At 38.2% G+C, this 27,205-nt stretch overlaps 1 protein-coding gene across 7 annotated transcripts in view; it reads left to right on the top strand.

The window, feature by feature from the left end:
* ank2b (ankyrin 2b, neuronal) overlaps nt 1-27,205 on the top strand; it is an 85,944-nt gene that overhangs the window by 15,108 nt on the left and 43,631 nt on the right. For 2 of the 7 annotated variants that reach the window (XM_048186441.1, XM_048186436.1), the window contains exons 2-23: nt 2,434-2,535; nt 6,347-6,445; nt 7,311-7,409; nt 7,483-7,581; nt 9,685-9,870; nt 13,294-13,317; nt 15,247-15,345; nt 15,829-15,927; nt 19,410-19,508; nt 20,302-20,499; nt 20,575-20,673; nt 20,954-21,052; nt 21,295-21,393; nt 21,894-22,091; nt 22,599-22,697; nt 23,115-23,213; nt 23,305-23,502; nt 25,465-25,563; nt 25,644-25,742; nt 25,889-25,987; nt 26,137-26,235; nt 26,331-26,403. In XM_048186441.1, the coding sequence (XP_048042398.1) occupies nt 2,434-2,535; nt 6,347-6,445; nt 7,311-7,409; nt 7,483-7,581; nt 9,685-9,870; nt 13,294-13,317; nt 15,247-15,345; nt 15,829-15,927; nt 19,410-19,508; nt 20,302-20,499; nt 20,575-20,673; nt 20,954-21,052; nt 21,295-21,393; nt 21,894-22,091; nt 22,599-22,697; nt 23,115-23,213; nt 23,305-23,502; nt 25,465-25,563; nt 25,644-25,742; nt 25,889-25,987; nt 26,137-26,235; nt 26,331-26,403 (2,464 nt within the window). Of the gene's footprint in view, nt 1-2,433; nt 2,536-6,346; nt 6,446-7,310; nt 7,410-7,482; nt 7,582-9,684; nt 9,871-13,293; nt 13,318-14,686; nt 14,696-15,246; nt 15,346-15,828; nt 15,928-19,409; nt 19,509-20,301; nt 20,500-20,574; nt 20,674-20,953; nt 21,053-21,294; nt 21,394-21,893; nt 22,092-22,598; nt 22,698-23,111; nt 23,214-23,304; nt 23,503-25,464; nt 25,564-25,643; nt 25,743-25,888; nt 25,988-26,136; nt 26,236-26,330; nt 26,404-26,596; nt 26,657-27,205 lie in introns of all 7 variants that reach the window. The other 5 variants (XM_048186438.1, XM_048186439.1, XM_048186435.1 and 2 more) reach the window with 4 other exon arrangements.

Below are 27,205 nucleotides of genomic sequence, written 5' to 3' on the forward strand. Positions count from 1 at the left end.
TCACGTTTAGGGGTGAAGTCGATGTCCTTACAATAACAGACTGGCATGCATCTAATAAATGATTAATTCAAGAAAGTTGTGCAAGTTTACTGCAACAGTGGAGCCGCGAACATACGTTTAGCTGGAGTTTCTGATACGCGCTCATTGTCATTTCCATGAGGGGGTTTGGCATCACGGCATTTGTTTCCAGGCGGACCGTTAAAGAACGAGACACACACGTCTCCCGGACATCCTGTTGAATTCAACCAACCAAATTATGACTTAGAAAATTCTGAAGTATTTCAGTGTGTCATATGCATCAGACGTTAAGCACTCATTGTCTCAGTTGTAAACACGGTGCCGTTCTTCTTCCACGAGGGGGTTTGGCATCACATTATTTGTTTTCAGGCAGACCGTGGAGAGAACGTGCAGAATCCATACAAAAAGGCTGTCAAAACTCAAACCCACTGAGCCACCGTGGCATCCTTTTCTCTCTCATGAATGGGAAATTAATATTTTCATTAATGCATTTTGTGCATATTAAAGTTGGAGGATAAATGGATGAGTCACTGTTATACCTCTATCAGCAGTGTTTACCTTGTTAAAATCCTGCTTCAGGTGCTAGCTGGTTTTAATGGTTTCAGGCTGGTCCAACATACTCATTTATGGTCATTTGATGTCCACGTTGGTTTAGGTGGACCACCAGTCATTAGTGACCTAGAACAGTGACAAGATCAAGGTCATAAACATTTCGGTCTCTTTTCTTGCTAGAAAAAAAAACATTTAAAATATATGCAAAAAGTTAATTAAATAGTCAAACTTTTAGCAGTGCTCTAACATACAGATAAAGATAACACTTAAATCTAAAATTAAATTCACATGGGATCTAATTAATCATTTGGCTGAACATACACCCACCTGAAAGGCAGTGTTACATAAAAGCAATATTTTGGGTCCCACTTTATATTAGGTGACCTTAACTACTACAACATACTTATTGTGTTCATATTATATTGCAGAACACTATTGCGGTGGGATAGTGACAGGTCTGGTGGTTTGGGTAGGTTTAAGGGTGCATTGAGGTGTGAGGGAAGGTCAACAGTGTGTAATTATAAATGTAATTACAGAAATTAATAACAGATGTAATTACATGCAGGTATTTTTTAAAATATAAGTACAGTGTAAAAACATGTATGCACACATTAAGTGCATTGTATCAAATGATTAATTTAAATGTAAGGCCACCTAATATAAAGTGGGACCATATTTTGAATTAAACTTCATTTCTTATATAAAGAGAAATCTCCCTTGGCACGCAGATCTCTCTCCTGAGTGTTATCCTGAAATCCTCCTCTGTACAGGGACGCTTCAGTAGGAGTCAGACAGACGCCTGTCTCGGCCCTGGAGAACTGACACTGACTAACACAAACACGTTGCATCACCCAGAATAGGCCATCTGACAGGAGAGAGTTGTTGTAAGACAAGTTTTTTTGTGACATTATATTTATATATCTTTGTGCATGTTTTGCTTGCTGCAACTCTCTGATTGGAGTGCAGTTTTCTGTACAGAATTATGGATAATGTAGTTTTTCCATCAATTAAGCTGCTAAACAAAATCATTTTAAAAATAAGTTGAAATAATGCAGAAGCTTGACGAGAAAAAGGGAAGCCCATTTTGTTCCCTTATAGTTTCCGTATAGCAAATATCCTGGATACACTTTATTTCGATGGTCCACTTTCGACATTCTACTAACTGTAAGTAACTTTGCAACAAAATGTCAACTAACTCTCATTAGAGTACTAGTAGACTGTTAAGTTAGAGTTAAATACTAGATTAACTTATTAGAATATGTAGTTGCAAAGTTACTTATAGTTAGTAGATATTCATTTTAAAGTATTATGATTTATTTATTTTTAATGGGCTTTTTGAGCCTTTGTTTGGAGAGGACAGTAGAGAGCAGACAGGAAAGGACCTCGAGACGGGAATCAAACTCGGGTCGCCGTGAACGCATTTGAGAAATAACCACTAGGTTGTCGGCGTCGACAAAGTATTATGATTTAGTGTAATTCTAATCTTGCATGCTATTTAGCATGAATAGTGTGCAAATTCTGACTTTAACCTTTTTTACCTCATAAACACATTTTCTCTCTGAAAAAAGCTGTTCAGTTCTTCACTCATCGTCTGTTGAAGAGGTTTCTGCTGAGGTATTAATGACGCACTGCAGTTTTACGCAGTCTGCAAAGCTTTTTCATTGCTGTTTTTTTTTCTTTTCTTTTTTGCTGCTCCTCACAAATCCTTACAAAATCAGACTGATCTAGACTTCTGAAGACTTTGATCAGCATTGTGTATTTCAGGCCTTTTTATGTTGTTTCTCTGGAACAGTATACAGTAATTTAGAGATTAACTGTTTATAAAAAGATGTACTAATGATGAAATCTTCTTCTTTCTCCTAGTCGGACAGCAACACCAGTTTTCTTCGAGCAGCAAGAGCAGGAAATATTGACAAGGTTGTGGAGTTCTTGAAGGGCGGCGTGGACATCAGCACGTGTAATCAGGTGTGTGTCTCTTTCTTACAGAGAGACTGGAAAAACTGTCAGAATCCTAGAGAAATGAGTACAGGTTTCCTACTGGAATTTCTAACACAAGTTGGAAAATTATTTGGCAAAAAAAAAAAAAAAAATGCAAAAAATTGACTGGCCGTAACTGGGACTATTTTTGTTTTCATATTACAGTCTGTCTCATCTTAATCATGTACATCCTTAAAACCTCGGGGAGTACAAGAGTATCCAGAAACAGATATACTCAGTAACTACAATGTAAAATAATATTTTACAAAGTTGCAAATAAAACAAAGATTATTTTACAAGTTCTTGCTATTTCAGTCTTAACACTCTTTATGTTTAATTCAGTGTTACTTTCCTTTTTATTGATGTTATTTGTGAAATTTACTAGCAATTTATGCCTGAAAATAGTTTCAAAGTAAATCCTACACCAGTTTTTGTTTTTCAGTGTACTAGAGATTGGGAAGTGTTTGATTTACTGCTCAAACCAGTGTTTCAAGACAGAGTGCTTTCCACTGCAGCTGACTGGAGTATAAATTAAGAGGATTTTGTGTAGATGATTAGATTAAAAGACATTTCCCCCCATTTGCAGACAGACCTCTAAACAGTACAAACATGCAATAGCATCAGGAAAACTGGGTCACTGCAACCATTCTTACAAAAACCCTGCAAACACGCTTTCATTTATGGTGCGTAAACTGCATAAACAATGAGTGTTTTCAGACAGGTTTCCTGATCTTCCATTGGTCAAATAAAGTGTTTACAAAGAATCACATTTTTATGGATTAGTCTAGTAGTACTTTTATAATAGTATATTGTATTACATATTACTTCATAAAACATGCCTCCACAGCACTGTGAGGAAGCAAATAATTTCCCTTCTTGTTTTGGTTACATAAAATATACTTATACTACAGGGCTGTTGAATGCTTGACTCTGATTGGTTGATGAACGTTTCAAGGTGTGAAATTATTTTCCAGTAAACACACGGCTAAAGTAGATTTTTTAATGTTTAAAAGAGTCTCTTCTGCTCACCAAAGCTGCATTTATTTGATCAAAAATACAGACAAAAATGTGAAATATTATTACAATGTAAAACAGCTCTTTTCTTTGTGAATATATTTTAAAATATAATTTATTCCTGTGATCAAAGCTGAATTTTCAGCATCATTACTCCAGTCTTCAGTGTCACATGATCCTTCAGAAATCATTCTGATATGATGATTTGATGCTTTTGTGGAAACCGTGATTATTTCAGGATTCTTTGATGAACAGAAAGTTCAAAAAAACAGCATCAGTTTGAGTTTTTCTCTGTGCTTCATCACACACACACACACACACACACACACACACACACACACACACACACACACACACACACACACACACACACACACACACACAGAGTGTTTGCTGCTATTTTAGGAGCTCCATTATCAAGTGCCGTCCTCGTGTGGATCATGTGAGCTTGTTAACAGCTCTGCTATGGCAACAGTGTGTGTCTAGTGTGGTAAACAGCAGGCACATGGACCGTTCGCTCTGGAGTACCAAATGCCCTTTGGCTTTTTCTCGTTTGGCGAGCAGGTTGTTTAGGTTAACATACACACGGTGTTGTTGGTGATCTGAGGTCATCTGCCGGATCAGGTTGACCTTCTCCAGTGAAAGTGGTCAAGCTGATCAACTACTGTATGAAGGCCAGCTCAAACCTGCTAGAAAGAAACCATGGAAAACCAGAAACCTTTAGCAGGTTTAGGCTCAGCAGGGAGCTCTTCAAAGAAAAGAATGATGGTTTATTATATATAACCTTTCGTTCTGCAGTTTTAAAGACTGATTAAACCTGCCAAACATCCACACAGACTAAAGAGGCCAGAAAATATTGCATTTTAGGGTTCTGAGAGCGGTTTGCATAAATGTTGACATACAGTATCTGTGAAAGTTCCCAAACAAATCTTTTAAGACAAGAATTAGCCTGTGAAAAGTCTTTGATGGAGGGCAACAACAGCCAGCTATTAATATCTCAGTAAAAGTTGCTTTGTCATTGAGCTGACAGTCTGTGTCGAGAAGATCTCTGAACATTCTTCAGTGAACTCATAGATTATCGGTTAAAATGCAAAAATATGTTTCAGTTTCTATTCATAAATAGAATTTCACTTTTTTCCCCATGTGATTTATTTCATTCCTGTTCACATCCATAGAATGTTCCATAGTTGCTCAAATCTTTTAAATGTATATATAAAATATTCAATATAGATTTTTTTTATAATCATACCGATACAGATTTGCATGTTTATACGCTTGATATGCAGAACCGATATTTATTAATTGTTTTCTGTCTGTTTTTGACACAATGATGACAATAACACTGAACAAACTGTTTTAGTTAACACTTTTGTCAATACTGTAATTTCACTTCCTCCAGCATAAAAAACAAACACACTTAATCAATAAAAAGAGTGCAAAAATTGTAAAATGTCAGTATAAAAACTATATTTTTATTTTTGCAAATTAATTCACATTTTCAAGTTCATTTAACATTTATTTGTACAGCGCGTTATCTTTTCAAAGCAGCTTTACAGAGAATTCATGACATTACAATTTAAAGAATACAGTTAGCTAATAATGTAATAATTTAGGCAATTAATTTACAATCACTGTTAGCAGTTTAACTGAAGGTAGAAGCAATGAGCTCCTGGAAAAATGAATTACATATTAACAATAATTAGGATATATAGAAATTGGCCAATGTGAGGGAGACAAGCTAGTTCTCAAATCTCCCACATTTATTTGTGAATCCAATATTACAAAACCGATATCTAGTTTTGGGAAAATGCTTAAATATCGGTAAAACCGATTATCGGGAGTACTAACCAAAAATAATACAATGAAAGTTTTGGTCCTTATTGAATTAAATAGTACAGTATGGACAAAAATGTCACATCCTGCAGAAGAAAGAAAGTCGTACAGGTTTGCAAAGACGTGAGGATGAGTAAATGATGACAGATTTTTTATTTTAAGTAAAATAAAATGAAAACAGACAGTTATTTTTAATCTGTTCCTACACTAACAGCCCATATTGAGGCTTTTGATGAGCAGTAACTTTACATTTATTACGTCTGTAAACACATTAAATGAATAAAACTGGCTGGGCAGGACTGCCTGAGTATCACTAACTATATTTGTAATTCGGTCCAATATTAGAGTAGCTGTAAGTTGAGCCGGCCGCCGGGTCCGAGGACAGATCGCAGTGTTTGTTACATGATATATTCCATCATTCGGCTCGGACTGTGATTGAGAGGAGCACATGGGAGAAGAGATTTACTTCATATTCACTGCATAACTCCAAAACTTACATTTGTGTCATTTTCTAGTTTTAATTTCTTTCCTATTAATATAAAACATAGATAATAATTGCTGCGCTTTCTAAATTAGGTAGCAGAAAGCGAGGTGAAGAAAGTAGGATTTCTAGGTGCATCAGTGATTGGCTGCCAAAGGGATCCGCATGTGATTTTAAGATTGCGCTGTCCTTTAAGTCGTCTGTCAGCTTGCAACACTCCTTTACTTATTAATACTCTCTTTGGAGACTGAACATTGCTCTGACAGACGTTTAATAGGATAAACATGACTTTCTGAGACATTTAACTCTCCTTATTATGTGAGTTTGCGATCTCAAAGACAGAAAACATACCTTGGGAATGGATGAGGAGGTATACTTTTCTTTCCTCTGTACATCTCTGTCTTGTTGCTCTCCTTTTACTCTTGGTTTGGTAGAGAATGAACAAGTAACTTCTGTCTCTGACCTCCACAGAATGGCCTCAACGCTTTACACTTGGCAGCAAAGGAAGGACACGTGGAGCTGGTCCAGGAGCTGCTGGACAGGGGCTCTTCGGTCGATTCTGCAACTAAGGTAGAGTTCCTCGAGGAAAACATGAATGGATCTGGTGTGAAGGGTTACAGAGGACTTTCATCTTAAGTGCGAGTCTGGCCAGAAGCGAACAGAAAATGTATTACATCATGTTGTTGCGGTGTTGGATCCAGCAGTACAATCCTGCAGTTTCAAGGACTCTAGTTTTTTGTGGCCCAGCCAATTCTACTCCATCAATTCAAATTTGAAATATGATAAGTAACTTTTTTACAGTGGCTTCTCTAGTGATATTTAGCACCAATTTATCAGGTGCCGATTTTGTTCTCTTTGACTCACTGGATGGAAACGATGCTTTATTCGCAAATGTTTTATGCGATATTGCAATTTTGTGCATAAATTTAATTTGCAACGTTGGATGGAAACATAGCTAGTGTTTCTTTCAATTAGATTTACAACTTCACTTTAACAATAAAGCGGCTCTCCAGTGTGTTCATGTTTTTACTCGCGTCTGACCTCGACGGACTGAACAGAAGAAATGAACTGGAGAAGATTTACACCTCAAAGAAGGCGGAGCCTCAGAGCCACACCCACCTTTTCCAAAAAGTTCCCTTTGATAAGCTGTTCTGAACTCCTGAAACAAACTTCGTTTAGGCTGGATTTTAATCGAAATACTAGTCTGTTCTTCGATTTTGGGGCCTTAAACACGTCAAAGTGAAAGTTCCTGAATCCAGTTGAGCTGTTGTCAGAAGCAGCACAAGCATGTGGAGTACATCAGAAATAATAAAACGGGGCCACACCGCATCTAGTGTAGACAGCATCACTGATTATAATGGGTTTTATTAGGTGTAGACACATTATTATATTGAGCGATCTGCTCAAACGATGATTGTGTTCGTTTGGCTCACAGAAAGGAAACACAGCTCTCCACATCGCTTCACTAGCAGGACAAGGAGAAGTGGTAAAGATCCTGGTCAAGAGGGGAGCAGACATTAATGCACAATCTCAGGTAGGAACAAGACATTTATGCCTGCAAAAGTGCTCAAATTCAAAACAAGCATTAAAGATCTTTGCTTCCACAGAATGGATTCACTCCCCTGTATATGGCTTCCCAAGAAAACCATTTAGACGTGGTGCGATATCTTTTGGAGAATGGTGGAAACCAGAGCACCGCAACAGAGGTAAAGTGCTTCTAATATTGTAGCATGGCAATGTTGTAAAAGAATGACTTTAACTTTGTATACTTCTTACTACGATTACAACCAGCTAATTAACTAAAAGCATTTGCGTTCACATATGTTTTAGGCCTCAAGGTGTTTTGATGGTTCTTTGTAGCACCTTAGGATTGGAAAATAACTTTTGTTATCAAGAATCACTATTTTTGCGATCAGATCCACCCATAATATTTCTTAAAGGATTAGTTCACTTCAGAATGAACCCTCTAGCCTTATTCGGTAATTTTTGACTGAAAATTTTTATATTTTGAATTGTTAAAAATCGTAGCTTTATTGGAATGAGATGACACTTGGTGATTTTTGTCGCATTAACAATATGAACACACAAAAAAATCAAGGACATGATTCGGACATGTTAAGGGGTCGTAAAAAAAATAGTCACACTTACCTTCTTTTCGGTCAAAATTGACCGACATAGGAAATGAATGGGAAATACGAAAAAATACAACAACTCGGAGAATCTTTTGTTCGTACAAACTACAAATCAGACACTGTGCAGAAACAAAGTGCACAGCATATATATATATATATATATATATATATATGAACCAGCACGACTATAAGACAGAGCAAGTTTATGCAAATGTGTGAAATAAAATCAAAAATTCAGCCGCAAAGCAGTAAAAAATGAACTGCAAGAAAGAGGTTACACTCTAAAACACCAAAATAGAAACACCCACTCAAACACACACTCACTTACACACATTCACAGACAAACACACACACAACACACCATTATACACATGCAAATGAACCAGTGTGGCTGTAATAGTATGGTAAAATTGAGCCAAAACTCAAATAAGAGGATGAAATCAGATCAAACACAGATTTATTAAGCTGTTATAAAACACACCTGTTCATTTTTGTTATATTTTTATTGAATTTTGATGTTATGTGTAAAATGCCGCCCTCTATGTTCAGGTTTGACTGTAGTAAAATTAATGCAAAAACCGACACTTCAAATAAACATAAAAAAAAAAAAAAATCTAAACCTTGACAAAAAGTAGTCTTTGAGAATGTCTAAGTTTAAATCCATATCCAAAACTTAATAAAAATAAGTGTTTGTGTCCAAAAACCACTAGATAATTTATAAGCCACTTTATATAGAGCTCTATAGGAATCTAGTGGTTACGACATGGCATTGCATAAGTTTTTCTTTTTTTACTCTCACCAAGTGGCACTAATCTACCTAAAAAAATTTATTTTAAATGCCTTGTCTCTATTTTAACATGAAATACTGCTTTAATTGAAAAATAATTTAAAAATATGTTCGAATTTTTTTTTTTATTATTATTTTCAATGAAAAAATAGTTAATAAAAATTGTATAAATATTGCATAATATCATAAAATACCCTCACAATTTTATATAATAATCAAGAAATATTATAGAACAAGAATATATTACATTGGTTTTCCTGAGGAACAAAAAAGTTACTTTCCAAGGCTTCGGTCACTTTTGACCGTAAAGAAGGCAAGTGTGACACCTAAACAAAGAGGGCCAGAGCGTTAATATTTCCTGATAATTTACTCACACCCATGTCATCCAAGATGTTTACATCTTCCTTTCTTCAGTGGAAAAGAAATTAAGGTTTTTTGAGGAAAACATTCCAGGATTTTTCTCCATATAGAGGGTTGAAGGTCCAAATGTCAGTTTCAGTGCAGCTTCAAAGAGCTCTACATGATCCCAGACGAGGAATAAGAGTCTTATCTAGAGAAACCATCAGACATTTTCTAAAAAAATAATTAAAAAGTATATACTTTTTAACCACAAATGCTCGTCTTGCACTGCTCTGCATTACATAATCACGTTGGAAAGATCACGCGTGAAATGGCCAGGATTTGTGCTTAACTGGTTTGGGGTTAATGCATATTGATTAGTATTAGTTCTACATGAAGTATGATTCATTAACAGCAACAGCACATACTGTAGGTACTTCTCTGAAAGGTTATTCTGGTTGTAAAATCTTTTCTTTTGTAAGTATGTCAGGATTATTGGCATAATGCAATTAGATGCCTTATTTTAAGTTTCCTCTTTTCTCATTTTGCAGGACGGCTTCACACCTCTAGCTATTGCACTTCAACAAGGCCATAATCAGGTGGTGTCCATCCTTCTAGAGAACGACACAAAGGGCAAAGTCCGTCTGCCGGCCCTGCACATCGCAGCCCGCAAGGACGACACCAAATCTGCTGCCCTGCTGCTCCAAAATGACCACAACGCAGATGTCCAGTCTAAGGTAAATATGGGCAGAACATAGAGCTGAGAGTTGGAAGGAAATATATATATATATATTGAGAAATATAAATTTTTATTTGGATGTGTTGAAGGATTATGAGTAATGTCAGTGGGTGTGATGTGAATCAGTCAGTCAGCACTGGAGCTGAACGATTTTCATGTGGTTTGCTGCTGGTTCATGGGATTGTTCAGGGACCAGAATCATTTCATACTTTAAAAGTCAAATCCTGCATGTACTAACAGATCGTTAAAGACTCAGCATCTTGTCGCAGTGTTCTTGCGTGTGGTCATGTGACTTGCAGTGGTTTCAGGATGTTTTTGGTGTCTTCCATTATTGTGCCAGATGAAATCTTCTGTCTCTCTGCATTTCTCTGTTTCTCTCTCCAGTATAAATGTGCCTGCGTCCTGTGTTTCCATCCCGACGCTATCCGGGTTTCACTGTTTTATCTTCTTACCCATTCCATGTTTTATCAGTTGAAAAAAACATTCCCTCTTCTTAGTGTTTATCATAACCCAAGCCTCTGTCTGTACATATACAGAAACATCATGCGCTTGCAGAACTGAATGTGCACAGACGCGAAAGTGTGCATGCAAATCTGATGTGTGTTTGTGTGTGTGTTTTTGAGGTGTTTATTTTTCTTTAAACTTGGCCAATGATTTGTACTGTAAGTAATGATATCATTTGAGTTCAAAGAAAAACATGCAGCATTCAAAGCATTCAGAACCAGTTTTAGTTTGAAAGAACCAAAATAGTTCAAAGATTCATTTAAATAGAATTTTAGACATTTGATAATATTATCAACTTTTGAGGCACATTAGATAGTTTCAGTTTCTACTGAATATTTTAACTATATTAATGCCTATATATATAGAATATCAAATTATTCAATATTTAATCATAAGATAGTTAAACGTATAATTTTGTTGATTGTTTATTAGTTGTGTTGTCTTTGTGCAGCCAGTGTTGGGGAAAGTTACTTTTAAAATTAATGCATTGCAATAGCGAAAAAAAGTAACTAATTGCGTTATTTAGTTACTTTTATGGAAAGTAATGTGCTACGTTACTTTTGCAACACTTTTTCTCACCTGTGCTGGGCTTATATATTTTATATAAATATATATTTTGGCAAATGTAAAGGCCCTTTTAACACCAGAAGTGAAATGAATAAGCCTCAGGCTGAAGGAAATGCAAATTCACGCCTGTACAGTAGAGGGTGCCGCTTAAACAAACCTTTCAACTGTGCTGCCATTCTGGATCTCAGAAGAAGAAAGTTCAGCACTCTTACTTCAGCAATAAAAACAACAGCAAAAAACAACACAGATGTGATGTTTATCTAGTCATTTTTGCTTATTCGTATGGTTGAATTGGATCATCGAAGGACAGCAGCAAAAACATTGGTTAAAGGGGTCATGAACTGCGTTGTTTTATTGTTTTATAATGTTTCCTGGGATGCACTTATTCTGTTAGTATGATTTTTGCATCAAAAATGGTCGTAATTTAAAAATAAAAGGCAATTTTCCTACCTTTTTTATCCCTCTGATTTGATCGCTCTGTTTTAAGGGGCATGTCTGCTTTGCGACTTCAGTGTAAACGGCCACTGCTGTGATTGGCTGACAGCTTTGCATAGGATATAGCCAAGTATTGCTCTCTCAAACACTTTTAGCACGTTTTTACTATTTCAGCTCTCAAGATTAACTAATCGTGAAAAGCATTACATTTAGATCTATGGCATTATATTGAGATCGTGGCATGAAAGGTTGCAGTGATGAACACTGTAGCCGATCACAGACATGTTGTTGAGCTCATGAAAGCAGTGATCTCGTCATTGAAACTCAGTTTCTGCACACTAACGAATGCTTTCATCATAACTAACAGTGCAAACACAATGTAACTAAGAGATTTATTGAATAAAACGTGAGTTTTGGCTCGAGTCCAGAACTCAGTCACTGATAAACTGTTTGATTGACAGCTCCAGCGATTGTAAAGGGAGCGTTCTTTGATCACTTTCTATATATAATTTAATCACCGTTCAAATAACAGATTATTTTCATCCTACTAAGATAAACAAGGTGAAGTTGAGCGTTTAGTCACTGGTTTGATTTACTGACACACAGACAAAGATCATCTGACTGTACATGAATCATTAATATCAGATCAGGCATTAGAATGAACACAGTTACTGACATGTTGTTGCATTACTGTTGAGTCCAAAAGTCTGAAATGCGATTGATTTACCAAAAAATCCACAGTGAAATGAACCGAATACAAATAAATAAAACTGAGACATTCACATTGTTGAAAATAAATAACCTTATTCCTGCATTAGGATCCTTTGAAAGGTAATGTTATTTTAGTCCTGTATCGCTCTTCTCTCCTCCTCATCTCACTGACACACCAGTGGGCGGGGCTAACACTGCAATGATGAAGTAGGCGTTGATTTCTTCTGTGGAGGCGGAGTTTCACCTATCTATAGACACATTCCGGGATGAGTCATTTTTATAAAAGCTTTTATTGGACTTACAAGGACATTTTCAGTTCTGAAACTTACAGGATATTCTTATAGTACGATGAGCTCTTATATATCAAAAGCTCAAGGAAAAGTTGATTTCTCTATTCATGACCCCTTTAATAATAAAGTGAGATTAAATACATAAAGTATATGTGTTATTTATCGTATTTAGTTATTGCAGAGTTTGCATTTCACTGTTTTTATTCATTTTAGGAATACTCAATGTGTTTTTGTGCAAGCAAAATGAATAAACACCTGCTCACATTTAGGGTGTGTTCACACTTGGAACGTTTGGTTTCTTGTCGCATTTGGATGTTTTGGATGTTCGGTAAGTTCTGTCTCAAAATAGTCAATATCCATAAAAGCCGACCAGTCAGGTTGTGAACATTTAAGTTCGGTATCTTTAGGTTCAGTGATAAAAATGCCTATGTGAGCTCTAAGTGGACCAGGACTAAATGTTTTTTTTGTTTGTTTGTTTGTTTGTTTTTTGGTCCGGACCAAGTGAACCGAATTACAAGTGTGAACACACCGTTAGTCAAGAACTCGTTACTTGAAAAAGTAATCTGATTATGTAAGTCATGTTACCCCCAACACTGGATGCAGCTTCACACAATGTAAATTTTTGATCGCGACTGTAAAACTGCTGCGTTCACAAGTGTATTTGTTACAAGGGTTCATTTATTCTGCAACCGAAAGTGGAAATAGGAGGGATTGCTGAAATAATGTGATTTAAGCAGTCACATCATTCATCATCCTTAAAGAGTGGTTTGCTAGTGTCAGGCTGGATGAAATGGTCCCTCAGAGAAAAATGAAGACCTCTTGCTTTTGCGTTTGCATGCAGCCGCCATCTTTGAGAAAATGTGTTTGAGTGAAATATAACACACCTATTTCCTCCCCTGTTTTTGCTGCAACAGATGATGGTCAATAGGACAACTGAGGTAGAGATATTTATCTAGTTCCTAATTCTTTGGAAAATAAAAAGCTATTGATTTATTGCACTCATATCTGGTCCTGTTTTTGGCATGTAGAATTTAGCTTTTCTGTTCATTAACTTCTCAGCATTTTTTTTAGTTTATTTGCATGGCTGTTTAGTCTCATCACAGCATCATCCAAAAGCCTTTGCATATGTCATGTCACACATCTCAGTTTTATTTGTAAAATAGATTGAATGAGAATGTTTTTACGTTATATCTGGCTCCGTGATTGATGGTGATGTTTAATTTGCATATATGGCGCTATTCTAATCAGAGACTGGCTGAAAAGTCAATAGTCCAGACAGTGTCTATCCTCCCAACATCTATAATCCTCTTCATCATGAATTAATATTTTACTCTTCACCTATAGTCGCTTTTAAGCTGCGAGGGCACTTTAACTTAACAGCTGTTTCCAATGCAAAACACCTGCATGCTTACTTGAGCTGAAACTCTCATGCTATGTAGTTTGTAAGTGCTACATGCAAATACCAAAGACAACATATATAATTCATGTCTATTGTCTTAAATGTATTACGTTTAGTCAATAAGTTGCTGCTGCAGTTCACTTAATGGCCACCGGTGTCACTAATAACAAGGGTTTCTGAATTTTTCATATAGCTCCTTTAGTTAGGTAGAAAAATAGAATTATCAGTCTTTTTTCATTCATTAGTTTCTAATGTAAGTCATAAAAAAAGTGCACAACACTGTCCTATATTGGCTTTGCTTGCTGCCTATACTGAAACATGCACACGCCTAGGGAAGCCAGTCACATGGCTTTAATGGAATGGGCATTTATTTCATTACTCTTACACTAAAGGTCAAATAGACCCCAGTGGCATGAATTTGCCTTTCAACGACAGTTGCTCTACTCACAGCATGCATTAGTGTGATTGCATTTAGCTCTTTAATAATATAATATGTAGCCTGTGCTAAAATGTGTTTAGACAACATCCATACATCCAGCAGATAATGTTCTTAAACTGTTGTTGCATTATCAGTTATGATGTTTTGATATGATTATGCATTTTATTGATATTTAATATTGATGGAATGATTATATTATACGCGGGCTGCATGTATGAATGCTAACAGCACAATGCAGTGTTATAAAAATATGTTCAAAATCAAGCTTTTGTACTTAGCCGTCTTTATAATTTGCCAGAGATTTGCTGTTTGTGAATTATTCATTAGGTTTTAATGTAAATAATCCACTGCACGGCATGCTGCGTCGCATATTTGATTTTGCATCAGCTTTGAACGTGTCACACAGTCAATATATTCTTCACACTTTTGTAAATGATGTTTTCACATTAAATCGGACCGTGACTTTCAGAATGGGAAGGTAAGGCAAGAATTTCACATATTCAAACTCCTCTACAATCTTTAGTGCAGACATGATTTTATTACTGATATGATCTATATACTGCACTTGTGTGTTTTATTTTTATACTTTTATGTTTCCTTTGGTTATTCTTCTTATACTAAAACAGTGTGTCGTCTGAAGTGTCTTTATGTCATGTTCTGTTAATCTTTAACAACTTCTGAGTTCATTTATTTGTCGTTTTTGTCATGTTTTTCTGTTTGCATGCCTGTGTCTAGGAGTTTGACCTCTCTTACAGTATATATGTGTATGTTTATATGTTAGTTGTCAAGGTTTCTTTCCAGACTTCTTCATCTGGGACTAATGCAGCCTTTGAAGCAACAATGAGCTCAATTTGTTTCCATAATTGTCTTTTATTCTTTCATGTGAAGCAACATGTGACTGCTGCATGCTAACGCAGTCTATTAGAACAAGATGAAGTCATGACTCAGCTCTGACGCATCATAGGAATGTTGATTGACATCTCATGTGTTTTTTTATGTGTCCCGCCCCCTTTTTGATTCTTTTTGTAGAGTGGATTCACGCCGCTGCATATTGCCGCTCACTATGGAAACGTGAATGTGGCGACGCTGCTCCTCAATCGCGGTGCCGCTGTGGACTTCACTGCACGGGTGTGTCTTTACAGCCTTTACACACATGCTAGCAACAAGTTAAAACATGTTAACTACATGTTAAAACATGTTATCAATGTGATAAATCAACATAGCAACAACAAAAAACATTAGCAATCTGTTAAATCATGAAAGAAACATGCTTTCAACATGCTAAATCATGTTAGCAACATGCTAAAACATGCAAGCTATGTGTTAAATCACGCTAGAAACATGCTAACAATGTACTAAATAATTCCTGAAGCATGTTATGTTAGCAGTGTACTAAATCATGCTAGAAAATGCTAGTAACATGCTAAATCATGTTATTAGCATGTTAAAACATATTATTGACTTCTTTGAGTAAAATCTTCAAACTTTTTCTGTTATTTCAAACTTTCAGACAAAGCTTTGTCAAGCCAACATCAAAGTTTGTCATCAAGCTTGACTCATTTAGAATTTAATTATACATTTTTAAAAATATTTTTTCTTTTTTCTATACAGAATGGGATCACGCCACTACATGTTGCATCTAAAAGAGGAAATACTAATATGGTGCATCTGCTGTTGGACAGAGGGGCTCAGATTGATGCCAAAACAAGGGTTAGTAATAACTTTATTTTTATAATTTTGTACACATGTATAGCCCAGGTGGCTAGCACTTATCAATGAGATATGAGAAAGATGTCAGTTAGAAAGAACAGGGATTGGTAGGGAAACACCCCGGATGGATGACCAAGCCATAACAGGGACAAAACAAATACATTCACTGTCCTAATTATATCTTTAGGCAAATTAGTGTCACCAATTCACCTGACCTGAATGTCTTTATATTGTGGGGGAAACAGGAACACCTGAAGAAAGGTCAAATGGCTCATCCTGGACTGGTACCTTCTTTGATTGAAAACCGTCTCGGTTATGACTGTAACCTTGGTTCCTGAAAGGGAATGAGACGCTGACCAAACAATTTCAGCTTCTGATAGGCGGAAGTAAGTATGGCAGGGTGACACAGCGTCTCGTTCCCTTTTCAGGGAACCATGGTTACAGCTGTAACCGAGACATTCCCTTTCAAGGGAACTTGCGCTGCATCGAGAATTGACGCGTTATACCCATGCCGCCGTACTGGCCAGTGCCTGTCTTGTGTGAAATCAGGTGAGCACAACTAAGACAGAAGCACCTGATACCCAGGGGTAGAGCCCAAATCTAGGTTGTAAAACCTGACGAATGTGTGTGGAGAGGACCAGCCCTCCGCATCACACATCTTGTAGGGCTAATAAGGCTAAGCTGCCATACTCCTCCTGATCTGACACACCACAGAGAAAACAAGGTACCAGTGGGTTTCTCCCCAAAGACACCACCCAAAGGTGTGTGGTAAGCAGCTAAGGCCGCCACGTAAACCCTGTGGAGAATCAATCCTGTAGGAATTCCTGCACTGTACCAACCAGCAGTTAACTGGATCCAGCTGATGATTTCTGCCAGTTTCCTTTTGCAGGGAGCTCTAGAGGCAAGCATGGTATCAACAACCATAGTTGAGAGACCTGAGCATATGAGTTAGGCCCCCTCAGAGGCCAAACCTACAGCTGCCCCTGCCTGAGACAGAAGGTCCCTCCTGACCAGAATCTCCAATGGAGAGTGCAGAGGAGGGATACAAGGTCAGAGGACCACACTCGGGCTGGCCAGAAAGGTGGCCACCATCAACAGACAAGCCACAACCCGATGGCCTCTCTCCAGAACTCCCGGGAGTAGAATGATGAGGGAATCTGTATACAGATGCAGCCATGTCTGCACCATGGCATCCAACCCAAAAGGGCTGGATACGAGAGGGAGAACCAGACTGGACAGTGTGTCGATAAATAGATCCACTTCTGCCTGGCCGAATTCCCTCCATATGAGCTCCACCACCTCTCGGTAGAGTCTCCATTCCCTGGGCCTCAGCTCCTGCCTTGACAGAATGTCTGCTCCATGGTTTTGGTGCCCAGGGATGTAGAGCTTCCCAGAGCCCACGGTGTCAAGATCACCAGCTGGAGTGCCTTTGATAGCCACCAGAGGGCACTCCACCCCAGACTATTGCCACTCAATCAACAGCTACACTTCCCATACATTGTTTGATGTGTAAGTGAAATTAGCAATACCTAGAAAGTCCTGGATGTGGTCCTCGAGCGAGCAAGTTTCTTGACAAAGGTGGACAGAAGACTGAGCCAACAATGGATCCAACAGTACGTCTTGTCCGCCTTCGTCAAGGAGCTTGCTCGCTTGAGGACCACATCCAGGACTTTCTAAGCATTGCTAATTTCACTGACCTCCCAGACTATGCTCTCATTGACTTATGGGAAGTGTAGTTGTTGACTGAGTGGCAATATTCTGGGGTGGAGTGCCTTCTGGTGTCTATCAAGGGCACTCCAGCTGGTGACTGTGACACACAGGAGGAACTGGTGTGCCAGTTTGCAAAGGGTGCATGACCTCAGACCCCCCAATGATTTAAGTACTTGACCACCGATGTGTTGCCTTTCCGGACAAGCACATGATGGCCCCTCAGGTCTGGGAGGAGGTGCTTCAATGCTTGAAAGACAGCAATCATCACCAGGCAATTATGTGCCAAGAAAGATGACCCCTCCACAGACCCTGAGCTGACCGACCATCCATGATTGCTCCCCAGCCCGTGAGGGGGGCATCCGTCATAAGCGTCATGTTTGGTGTAGGGAAAAACTGCAGACCTGGCTACCCTAAATTATGGGTGATTCATAGGGTCAAACGGAGTCTGCTTTAAAGCTGCTATTTTTTTAACTGTTAATGCATTATTGTCACGTTAAATTGACCCTAAATTCAACACAAGAGAGATTTTCTTCACACATAGTACGAGTTGCAGTCTGAACACATTTTTTTCCGCCCCCTGATCATCAGCTGAATTTAAACAATCGGCCGATGGCAGTATGTGTACTTACCTTACCTTACCTTACCTTACCTTAACTTACCTTACCATACCTTACCTTACCTTACCTTACCTCACCTTACCTTACCTTACCTCACCTTACCTTACCTTACCTTACCTTACCTTACCTTAACTTATCTTACCATACCTTACCTTACCTCACCTAACCTTACCTTACCTTACCTTAACTTACCTTAACTTACCTTACCTTACCATACCTTACCTTACCTTACCTTACCTCACCTTACCTTACCTTACCTTACCTTAACTTACCTTACCATACCTTACCATACCTTACCTTACCTTACCTCACCTTACCTTACCTTACCTTACCTTACCTTACCTTACCGTAAGGTAATAATAACAATAATATTAATTCCTTACGTTTATATAGTGCTTTTCTGGGTACACAAAGAGCTTTACATATGGAAGGGGGAATCTCCTCAATCACCACCAACTGGGTAAAGGGTAATAAATATAAGGTAACTGCATGGGGTTAGGTTTAGGGGTAGGTTCAGGGTTTGTACCTAGTTATTACCCATTATTGTAATTACTATAATAAGTACATTGTATGTACATGGGGAACAGGACTGAAAATAAAGTGCTACTGTGAAAATAATTGCTTTTATCAGCCGTTACCCATTATTAACCGATACATTGGTGCATCTCTAGTATTATATATTATAAAATACGTAGATACAGTTCTTGTTGCTTGATTTGGAAACAAAATATTAGTGGAAATCATAGTTCCTATGTGCAGTTTCCACTGATGATGAGTCACTGTAGCTGCGTATATATGTGTGTGTGTGTGTGGTCTGATTAAATCCATGGCCGGCTGTGTTCTTCCTCAGATTTTGACTGCAGTGTGGAGTCCAGCTGGTTGTGTTCTGTCCCTTTCTTCTGCAGTCTCCCTCCTGCAGTAACTGATGTATCACACACACACACACACACACTTCACGCTCTGTTGTTTCTGACTTCAGCAGTGCTTTTTATGTGCTATCAGCAGTGATGACTACACTGTACTGCAGAGACACTATGGTTGAGTGTGTAGGAGATAAGGGGAATGTATATGATATAGCACATTTTTGAGGTGTTTAAAGTCCCAAAGTGCTTTGTAATGAAATTACTGATGTGACCTTCTGTGTCTGTGTTGCAGGATGGCCTCACACCTTTACACTGCGCAGCAAGAAGTGGACATGACACCGCAGTGGAGCTCTTATTGGAGAGAGGAGCCCCTATGCTGGCCAGAACCAAGGTAACGATTGAAATCAGGACTTTTAGAATATAATATAATAAATATAAATTGTAATGCATTATAGGAGGTAAGTTTTGTGTTACTGTTTGAAATTGCATCCTAATACCTGAATTATTAAGTAATCTTAGTTATACACTGTAAAAAAATAGTTTTTGAAGTTTTAAATAAAAGATTATTGGAGTACATTTCATATATTTTATATTATCGGAGTACAAATACTATTTCAGTGTTTCTACTTCAAAATATCATGTTTTGTTCAATGTGTTACTTGTTATGTTACACAAAGGGAAATTCAAGGAAATAGCAATTTAATTCGTTACTAATAATCCTCATTTTGGCTGCGTGAGATTCTCCAGCTTTGTTGTTGTTGAGCTGTTAAAGCTCTGCCCTCTTCTGGAAAGGGGTGAGGGAGCAGCAGCTCATTTGCATTTAAAGGGACACACACAAATAGGGGCAAATTTATAATAAATGATCTGTGGGGTATTTTGAGCTGAAACTTCACACACACATTCTGGAGACACCAGAGACATATATTACATCGTGTAAAAGGCGCATTATAGGTCCGCTTTAAATTCAGGAAATGTCAATTCAATTTTGAATGCTGCACAATCCTGTTAAGAGTAACACAATAATGTGATGCGTTACTTTATATAACGCTTACCAACAACAGTTTTCTTTTCTCTCTCCTTAAAGTTTCAAGGTTCAAAGACAAATATGAAAATATTACACATACACAAGTATTAATTTGTATCAATGATAAAGTTATTTCTCCTTACTTTCTTTTTCTGTCTAGAATGGTTTATCTCCGCTCCACATGGCAGCGCAGGGTGACCATGTGGAGTGTGTCAAACACCTGCTGCAGCACAAGGCGCCCGTTGATGATGTCACACTGGACTACCTGACAGCCCTCCATGTTGCCGCCCACTGCGGTCACTACAGAGTTACCAAACTCCTGCTGGACAAGAGAGCCAACCCGAACGCTCGAGCATTGGTACGTGCATTCTGATTACTGTAAGGCTTGTGTCCTCTGTAAAGATTTTTATAATCTTTCTTCTTTTGTTTTTAGAACGGTTTCACTCCTCTACACATCGCCTGTAAGAAAAACAGAGTCAAGGTGATGGAGCTCTTGATCAAGTATGGAGCGTTTATTCAAGCCGTCACTGAGGTATGAGCACAGAGATCAGCATGGAGGTGTTTCTTCTCATTTTATTGCAGAAAAGTTTGTGGATATGTCTGCACAGAATCTGTTTAGAATTCCACAGAAAGATCTGCAGTTCCCTTTCATAGGTTCATCAGCAGGTGTGAAGCTTATATAGAAATATGCCAGTTCACTGGCTGATGGCGCTGATGCCGGCTCACATAGCATTCTCATTCTTCAGAAAGCTATTCATCTAACGTACTGATCTGATTAGATAATTATGCTAAGGTCTTCACTCTCTCTCTAGTCTGGTCTCACACCGATCCATGTGGCAGCCTTCATGGGTCACCTCAACATCGTTCTTCTGCTGCTGCAGAATGGAGCTTCGCCTGATGTCAGCAACATAGTGAGTAAACACTGAACCGCCTCTTTTTCATCATGTGACCTTAAGTGACCAATCGGGACTTTTCTGTATAGGCATTCCACACAAATAGCGCTCTACGCAGGAGAATCAACTTGCAATTGATTTTTAATAGAGTTTAGGGTTTACATGTTGCTAACCTGACAGCTCAATACTCCAATAAACAAGTAAATTAAGTAAATTATTTAAACCAGACCTATTTAAACTCCCTCTGTATTCTATCCCAGCGTGGAGAGACTGCTTTGCACATGGCTGCCCGTGCTGGACAGATGGAAGTTGTTCGCTGTCTTCTGAGGAATGGAGCCATGGTGGACGCTAGAGCAAGGGTAAGGCATGCTTCAACAATATTGTCAAATTATAGCGGTACGGTACAATACAGTACGGTACGCAAGATCTGCTCTATGTCCTCCAGTCCATTGTTGTTTACAGTGTTGCTTTCTTCTCTGTACGTACCTGTGGTGACATTTCTGAAAGATATTATATTGCCTTTTGCATGTTTTGCGACAGTTTAAAAGTGAAATATCCAGGGATTGGCACTAAAAGCCTGTTCAGTTTTATCCGAAACAGAAGAATCTGAATCTGGTAATGTTTTATTACATCACATTTTAAAATAACGCACCACCAACACTAGACCCTAAAAATGGCCCCAAAAAGCAAATGAGAGATAAAAGCACATTTGCTGAAGCAACCATGCCATTTCAGCTTGCGTCTACAAGTTTATCGTGACTGGTGTTTCACAGACTCGTACCCGAGTTCTTCACATATTAAAATCTTATCTAATATCATCCAAACAGAAAATTTTATCCAAACTCTTCTCACCCGTCAGGAGGATCAGACTCCGCTTCACATCGCGTCTCGTCTGGGTAAGACGGAGATCGTCCAGCTCCTGCTACAACACATGGCTCATCCAGATGCGGCGACCACAAACGGTTACACTCCTCTTCACATCGCTGCGCGCGAGGGACATCTGGACGTTACTACAGTGTTGTTGGAGGCTGGTGCTTCCCACTCCTTAGCTACCAAGGTCAGTGAATGCAAGATTTTACCTCCCTGGTGAAAAGACCAGTTTATACATTTACATACGCCTTGCAGAATCTGCAAAATGTTTTTGTCTTCTAGGAAACATGTAAATATCTTCTGAATGGCAGTACTAATTGAAAAAATAAGAACACCAATCATGCTGCTCAAAAGTTTACACCCCTGCCTCTTAATGTAGTTTTACCTTGTTGAGCGTCAATGAATGATTGCACCTTTTGTAATAGTTGTGAGTCCCTTTCTTGTCGTATATAAGTGTGAATCTCTCAATCATATAGCCACTGTTGGAAAGGTGTGTTAATAGCATTAAACGCTGGTTTGACAATTATTACAAACACACTGTAACGTGTGTCTACTTAAGACAATAGAACCCATTATAATCAGTGATGCTGTCTACACTGAAATGATGCCTCGATCTATTTCTACATCCAGTTAGATTAGTGTGTTTGACCAGGATTAGTTGATTTATCTGTGTTCTGCATTTAAACATCCACAGAAAGGGTTCACGCCTTTACATGTGGCATCAAAATATGGCAGTCTGGACGTTGCGAAACTACTTCTGCAGCGACGTGCACCGCCGGACTCTGCTGGGAAGGTAGGCACAAGCAAACCGCTGTAGATTTTATATGAAGACATAATGGGTTGTGAGGGTATATTTGACATAACTGTTTGGTTTTAGCCTAATTCATAGAATTTTTTGGGATGTTGTTTAAAAGAAATACATTGAGGCAATGTTGACTGCAAGAGTCCTGGTAAGCATCGTTTCACTTACTGATAACATTCTGTTAAGAAAAGGAAACAACATTGTTTTCTTCCTCTTTTCTTTAATAAGGAGCCAGGTTTTGTTTGCTCTCGAGCTTGCACTCTAATATAGACGATAACCTTGCCTTCAAACTAAACGCGCTCTAACATTCCCTGCTAACATCAGATTTGTGTCATTGGGTTTGGTTTAATGCTTTTGCCACGCTAACAGTTCCCCTTAATCATGTTGCACTGACCCTCATCCCAGCAGAACGGTCTCACTCCTCTACATGTCGCTGCTCACTATGATAACCAGAAGGTGGCGCTCCTGCTTTTGGACAAAGGAGCATCTCCCCATGCCACAGCCAAGGTGAGAATATGGATGAATTATGGATGATATGAAAACTCTATCCAGCCACACCAGCCTAACTGTGCTCTGTATCGTTTCTCCATTCATGTAGAATGGATACACTCCCCTTCATATTGCAGCGAAAAAGAATCAGATGGAAATAGCCACCACTCTCCTGCAGTATGGAGCGGAGACCAACATCCAGACCAAACAGGGGGTGATGCCGCTGCATCTGGCTTCGCAGGAGGGACACAGCGAGATGGCAGCTCTGCTTCTGCAACGAGGAGCTCAAGTCAATGTAACCACTAAGGTGAATGGCTATGAAAATACTACAGATATCAGTTTTAAATGTTGTAGAATGATATTTGAGGCAGAGTTTGCAAACTTGCGTTAAGAATTTTAATTTTGATTTTGATTAATTTTACTTTTGATAAGTCAAAATGCTGTCAGGTAATAAAATTCGATATACGTGCTGCGTCAGTATTTGACATTAGAAGTAGTGTCTCAAATCGTAGAATGTTGAAATGAGTATTCCAAAGATGGTCGACACTTTCTGTTTACAATCGGAAGTGCAGATTGGTGCACACTCCAACGACCGATGTGGAAACACAAATAAAAAGTGTTAAAAAACTACAAACCCGATTCCAAAAAAGTTGGGACACTGTACAAATTGTGAATAAAAAAGGAATGCAATAATTTACAAATCTCATAAACTTATATTTTATTCACAATAGAATATAGATAACATATCAAATGTTGAAAGTGAGACATTTTGAAATGTCATGCCAAATATTGGCTCATTTTGGATTTCATGAGAGCTACACATTCCAAAAATTTGGGACAGGTAGCAATAAGAGGCCGGAAAAGTTAAATGTACATATAAGGAACAGCTGGAGGACCAATTTGCAACTTATTAGGTCAATTGGCAACATGATTGGGTATAAAAAGTGCCTCTCAGAGTGGCAGTGTCTCTCAGAAGTCAAGATGGGCAGAAGATCACCAATTCCCCGGACTAAATCAGCGCTCAGTTCAGAAGCCTGCATCTCTGATGGTATGGGGTTGCATGAGTGCGTGTGGCATGGGCAGCTTACACATCTGGAAAGGCACCATCAATGCTGAAAGGTATATCCAAGTTCTAGAACAACATATGCTCCCATCCAGACGTCGTCTCTTTCAGGGAAGACCTTGCATTTTCCAACATGACAATGCCAGACCCCATACTGCATCAATTACAACATCATGGCTGCATAGAAGAAGGATCCGGGTACTGAAATGGCCAGCCTGCAGTCCAGTTCTTTCACCCATAGAAAACATTTGGCGCATCATAAAGAGGAAGATGCGACAAAGAAGACCTAAGACAGTTGAGCAACTAGAAGCCTGTATTAGACAAGAATGGGACAACATTCCTATTCCTAAACTTGAGCAACTTGTCTCCTCAGTCCCCAGACGTTTGCAGACTGTTATAAAAAGAAGAGGGGATGCCACACAGTGGTAAACATGGCCTTGTCCCAACTTATTTGAGATGTGTTGATGCCATGAAATTTAAAATCAACTTATTTTTCCCTTAAAATGATACATTTTCTCAGTTTAAACATTTGATATGTCATCTATGTTGTATTCTGAATAAAATATTGAAATTTGAAACTTCCACATCATTGCATTCTGTTTTTATTCACAATTTGTACAGTGTCCCAACTTTTGTACAAACATGGCGGATATGCGAGACCGACGGTTAAGTAGAGAGGTTTAGATAAAGGTGTTTGAGTGATTGAAAATCGGTATCTAACCTCATGAAAAGATATGGTATGCACATTATATTTCATCTGCAACAGCACTGTGAACTCTTATAAAGATCATTAACTATTCAATGCATCATTACGACTGGCAGATCAATGTGCTGCTACATTTCTCTCTGATACGATAGGAAATTAAATTAAATTGACTGGAGGATTTTCACTGTGAAGATGATTGACAGCAACAGCAAACAGCAAAGAAATAACGATAACACAAAGCAATGAAAAGGAAAGGACATATAAGCCATTTGACCTTAAACTCTTGTGTTTGTACTCTTGATAAATGGAAATGGCTCTCAAGTGGTCTAGAAATAGAGGAGCTTGTTTATTGTGCTTGTGCTGTTCAGTTTGTTTTATGTGTTATTGGACCCTACATTTGTCTGAGAATAACCAAGGCCCAGACTGTTATTAAGCTCTTCTTTTTGCGATGCTGAACTCTAGTAAATATCTGGTTTGGTTGGTTTTTAATGTTTTCTCAGAGTGGACTTACATCTCTTCATCTTGCTGCCCAAGAAGACAAAGTCGGTGTTGCCGAGATCTTAGTTAAAAATGGTGCCAACCTCGACCAGCAAACCAAAGTAAGAAGAGCGTTATTATACCCCAAAACAAGGCTTTTTAATACATTTCACTGACTGTGATGACATGATCTCTATTGCAGTTGGGATACACACCTCTTATTGTCTCCTGTCACTATGGAAATGCTAAGATGGTTAATTTTCTATTGAAGAGCGGGGCAAACGTCAATGCTAAAACAAAGGTATTTCTTAATCTAAATATGTTTTATATTAATATGAAGACAGTTTTGTCACTCATACTATATAATCATGAGTAAAATATATATGAATTACACAAAAGATAGCAACGTGGGCATATTGTGAAATGTAATATTTGCATTTTTGTCAGAATGGTTATACGCCTCTACACCAGGCTGCACAACAAGGCAACACACACTTAATTAACGTCTTACTCCAGTATGGAGCCAAACCCAATGCCATCACTGTGGTGAGTACACACACACACACACACACACACACACACTGGCAAAATAGACAAGTTACTTTAATACAAGTTACCCTGAGGAGAAGAAAAATGTAAAAAAGCAACTGACGTTGACTAATCTTGTCGTTGATGTCACGTCCTTTATTGTGTAGAATGGAAACACCGCTCTTGCCATCGCACGTCGTCTTGGTTACATTTCTGTGGTTGACACGCTGAAAGTAGTGACAGAAGAAATTATCACTACAACAACGGCAAGTTCACTTAAGAATATGCATTTGTGAGACGGTCCTGCAAATAAATACACTGTGGGTTTTTACTGTATTTAAAGAAATGTGCTTCTATACAGACGGTGACAGAGAAACACAAGCTAAATGTGCCAGAGACCATGACGGAAGTGCTTGAAGTGTCTGACGAAGAGGGTGAGTGAGACAAATAATGACTTTATTGCATTTTTATTTTATTAAACTGCTTTATTCAATCAGTCCATCAGTCAGTCAATCAGTCAATCCCGAGGATCTTCAGGCACGTCTGATGAGTTTTCTCTTGTAATCTGTTGTATGTTTTCTGCTGTGATCGGGTTAATTATGTGTCTTAACATGGGATTTCCTGCAGTTCCGAGAGAGATACAGATAGATGATGAGGCTATGTCAGATGACTCTATTGATTTTGAAGGTATAAAAAGCGTGGATTGGTGTGGTGTAATAACTGCTCAAACTTCTGATTGTGGTTTTAATGATGTTAATAATAGTTGTATGTCGTCGCTGTCGGGCAGAAACATTGTCCAAAACCGATACTTTTCAGCAAAATGGAAAAAACACTATATTTTAAATAATTGAACACTGAGTTGATATTGTGGGTTTATATATGGTCAGAGACTATACATAACTATATCCACATTTATTGCAATCACGACGTAAACAAAAACAGCATTCAGTCTTCGTTCCTCAGCTAAAATTAAATGATATTAAAACCGCCAGTAGGTTGCGGCAAATCATTGTCTTAACCAATGAGTCATTGAATCATTCAGTCAAACGATTCATTCAAAATGGCTGATTCATTCAGGGACAAAGCAGAAGTGATTGAGTTATCGATTTATTCATTAGAACATTTCCTTAAAAAACACGGATTCATTCAGTAACGAAACTGAAACTGTTTGGAATTATTTTAATTAGCAAAATAGAGGAAAAACAGACAAAATTGTGTCTAAAATGTAAGTCATTT

Source organism: Megalobrama amblycephala, linkage group LG3 (assembly GCF_018812025.1).
Source record: "Megalobrama amblycephala isolate DHTTF-2021 linkage group LG3, ASM1881202v1, whole genome shotgun sequence".
Taxonomy (NCBI): Eukaryota; Metazoa; Chordata; class Actinopteri; order Cypriniformes; family Xenocyprididae; genus Megalobrama; species Megalobrama amblycephala.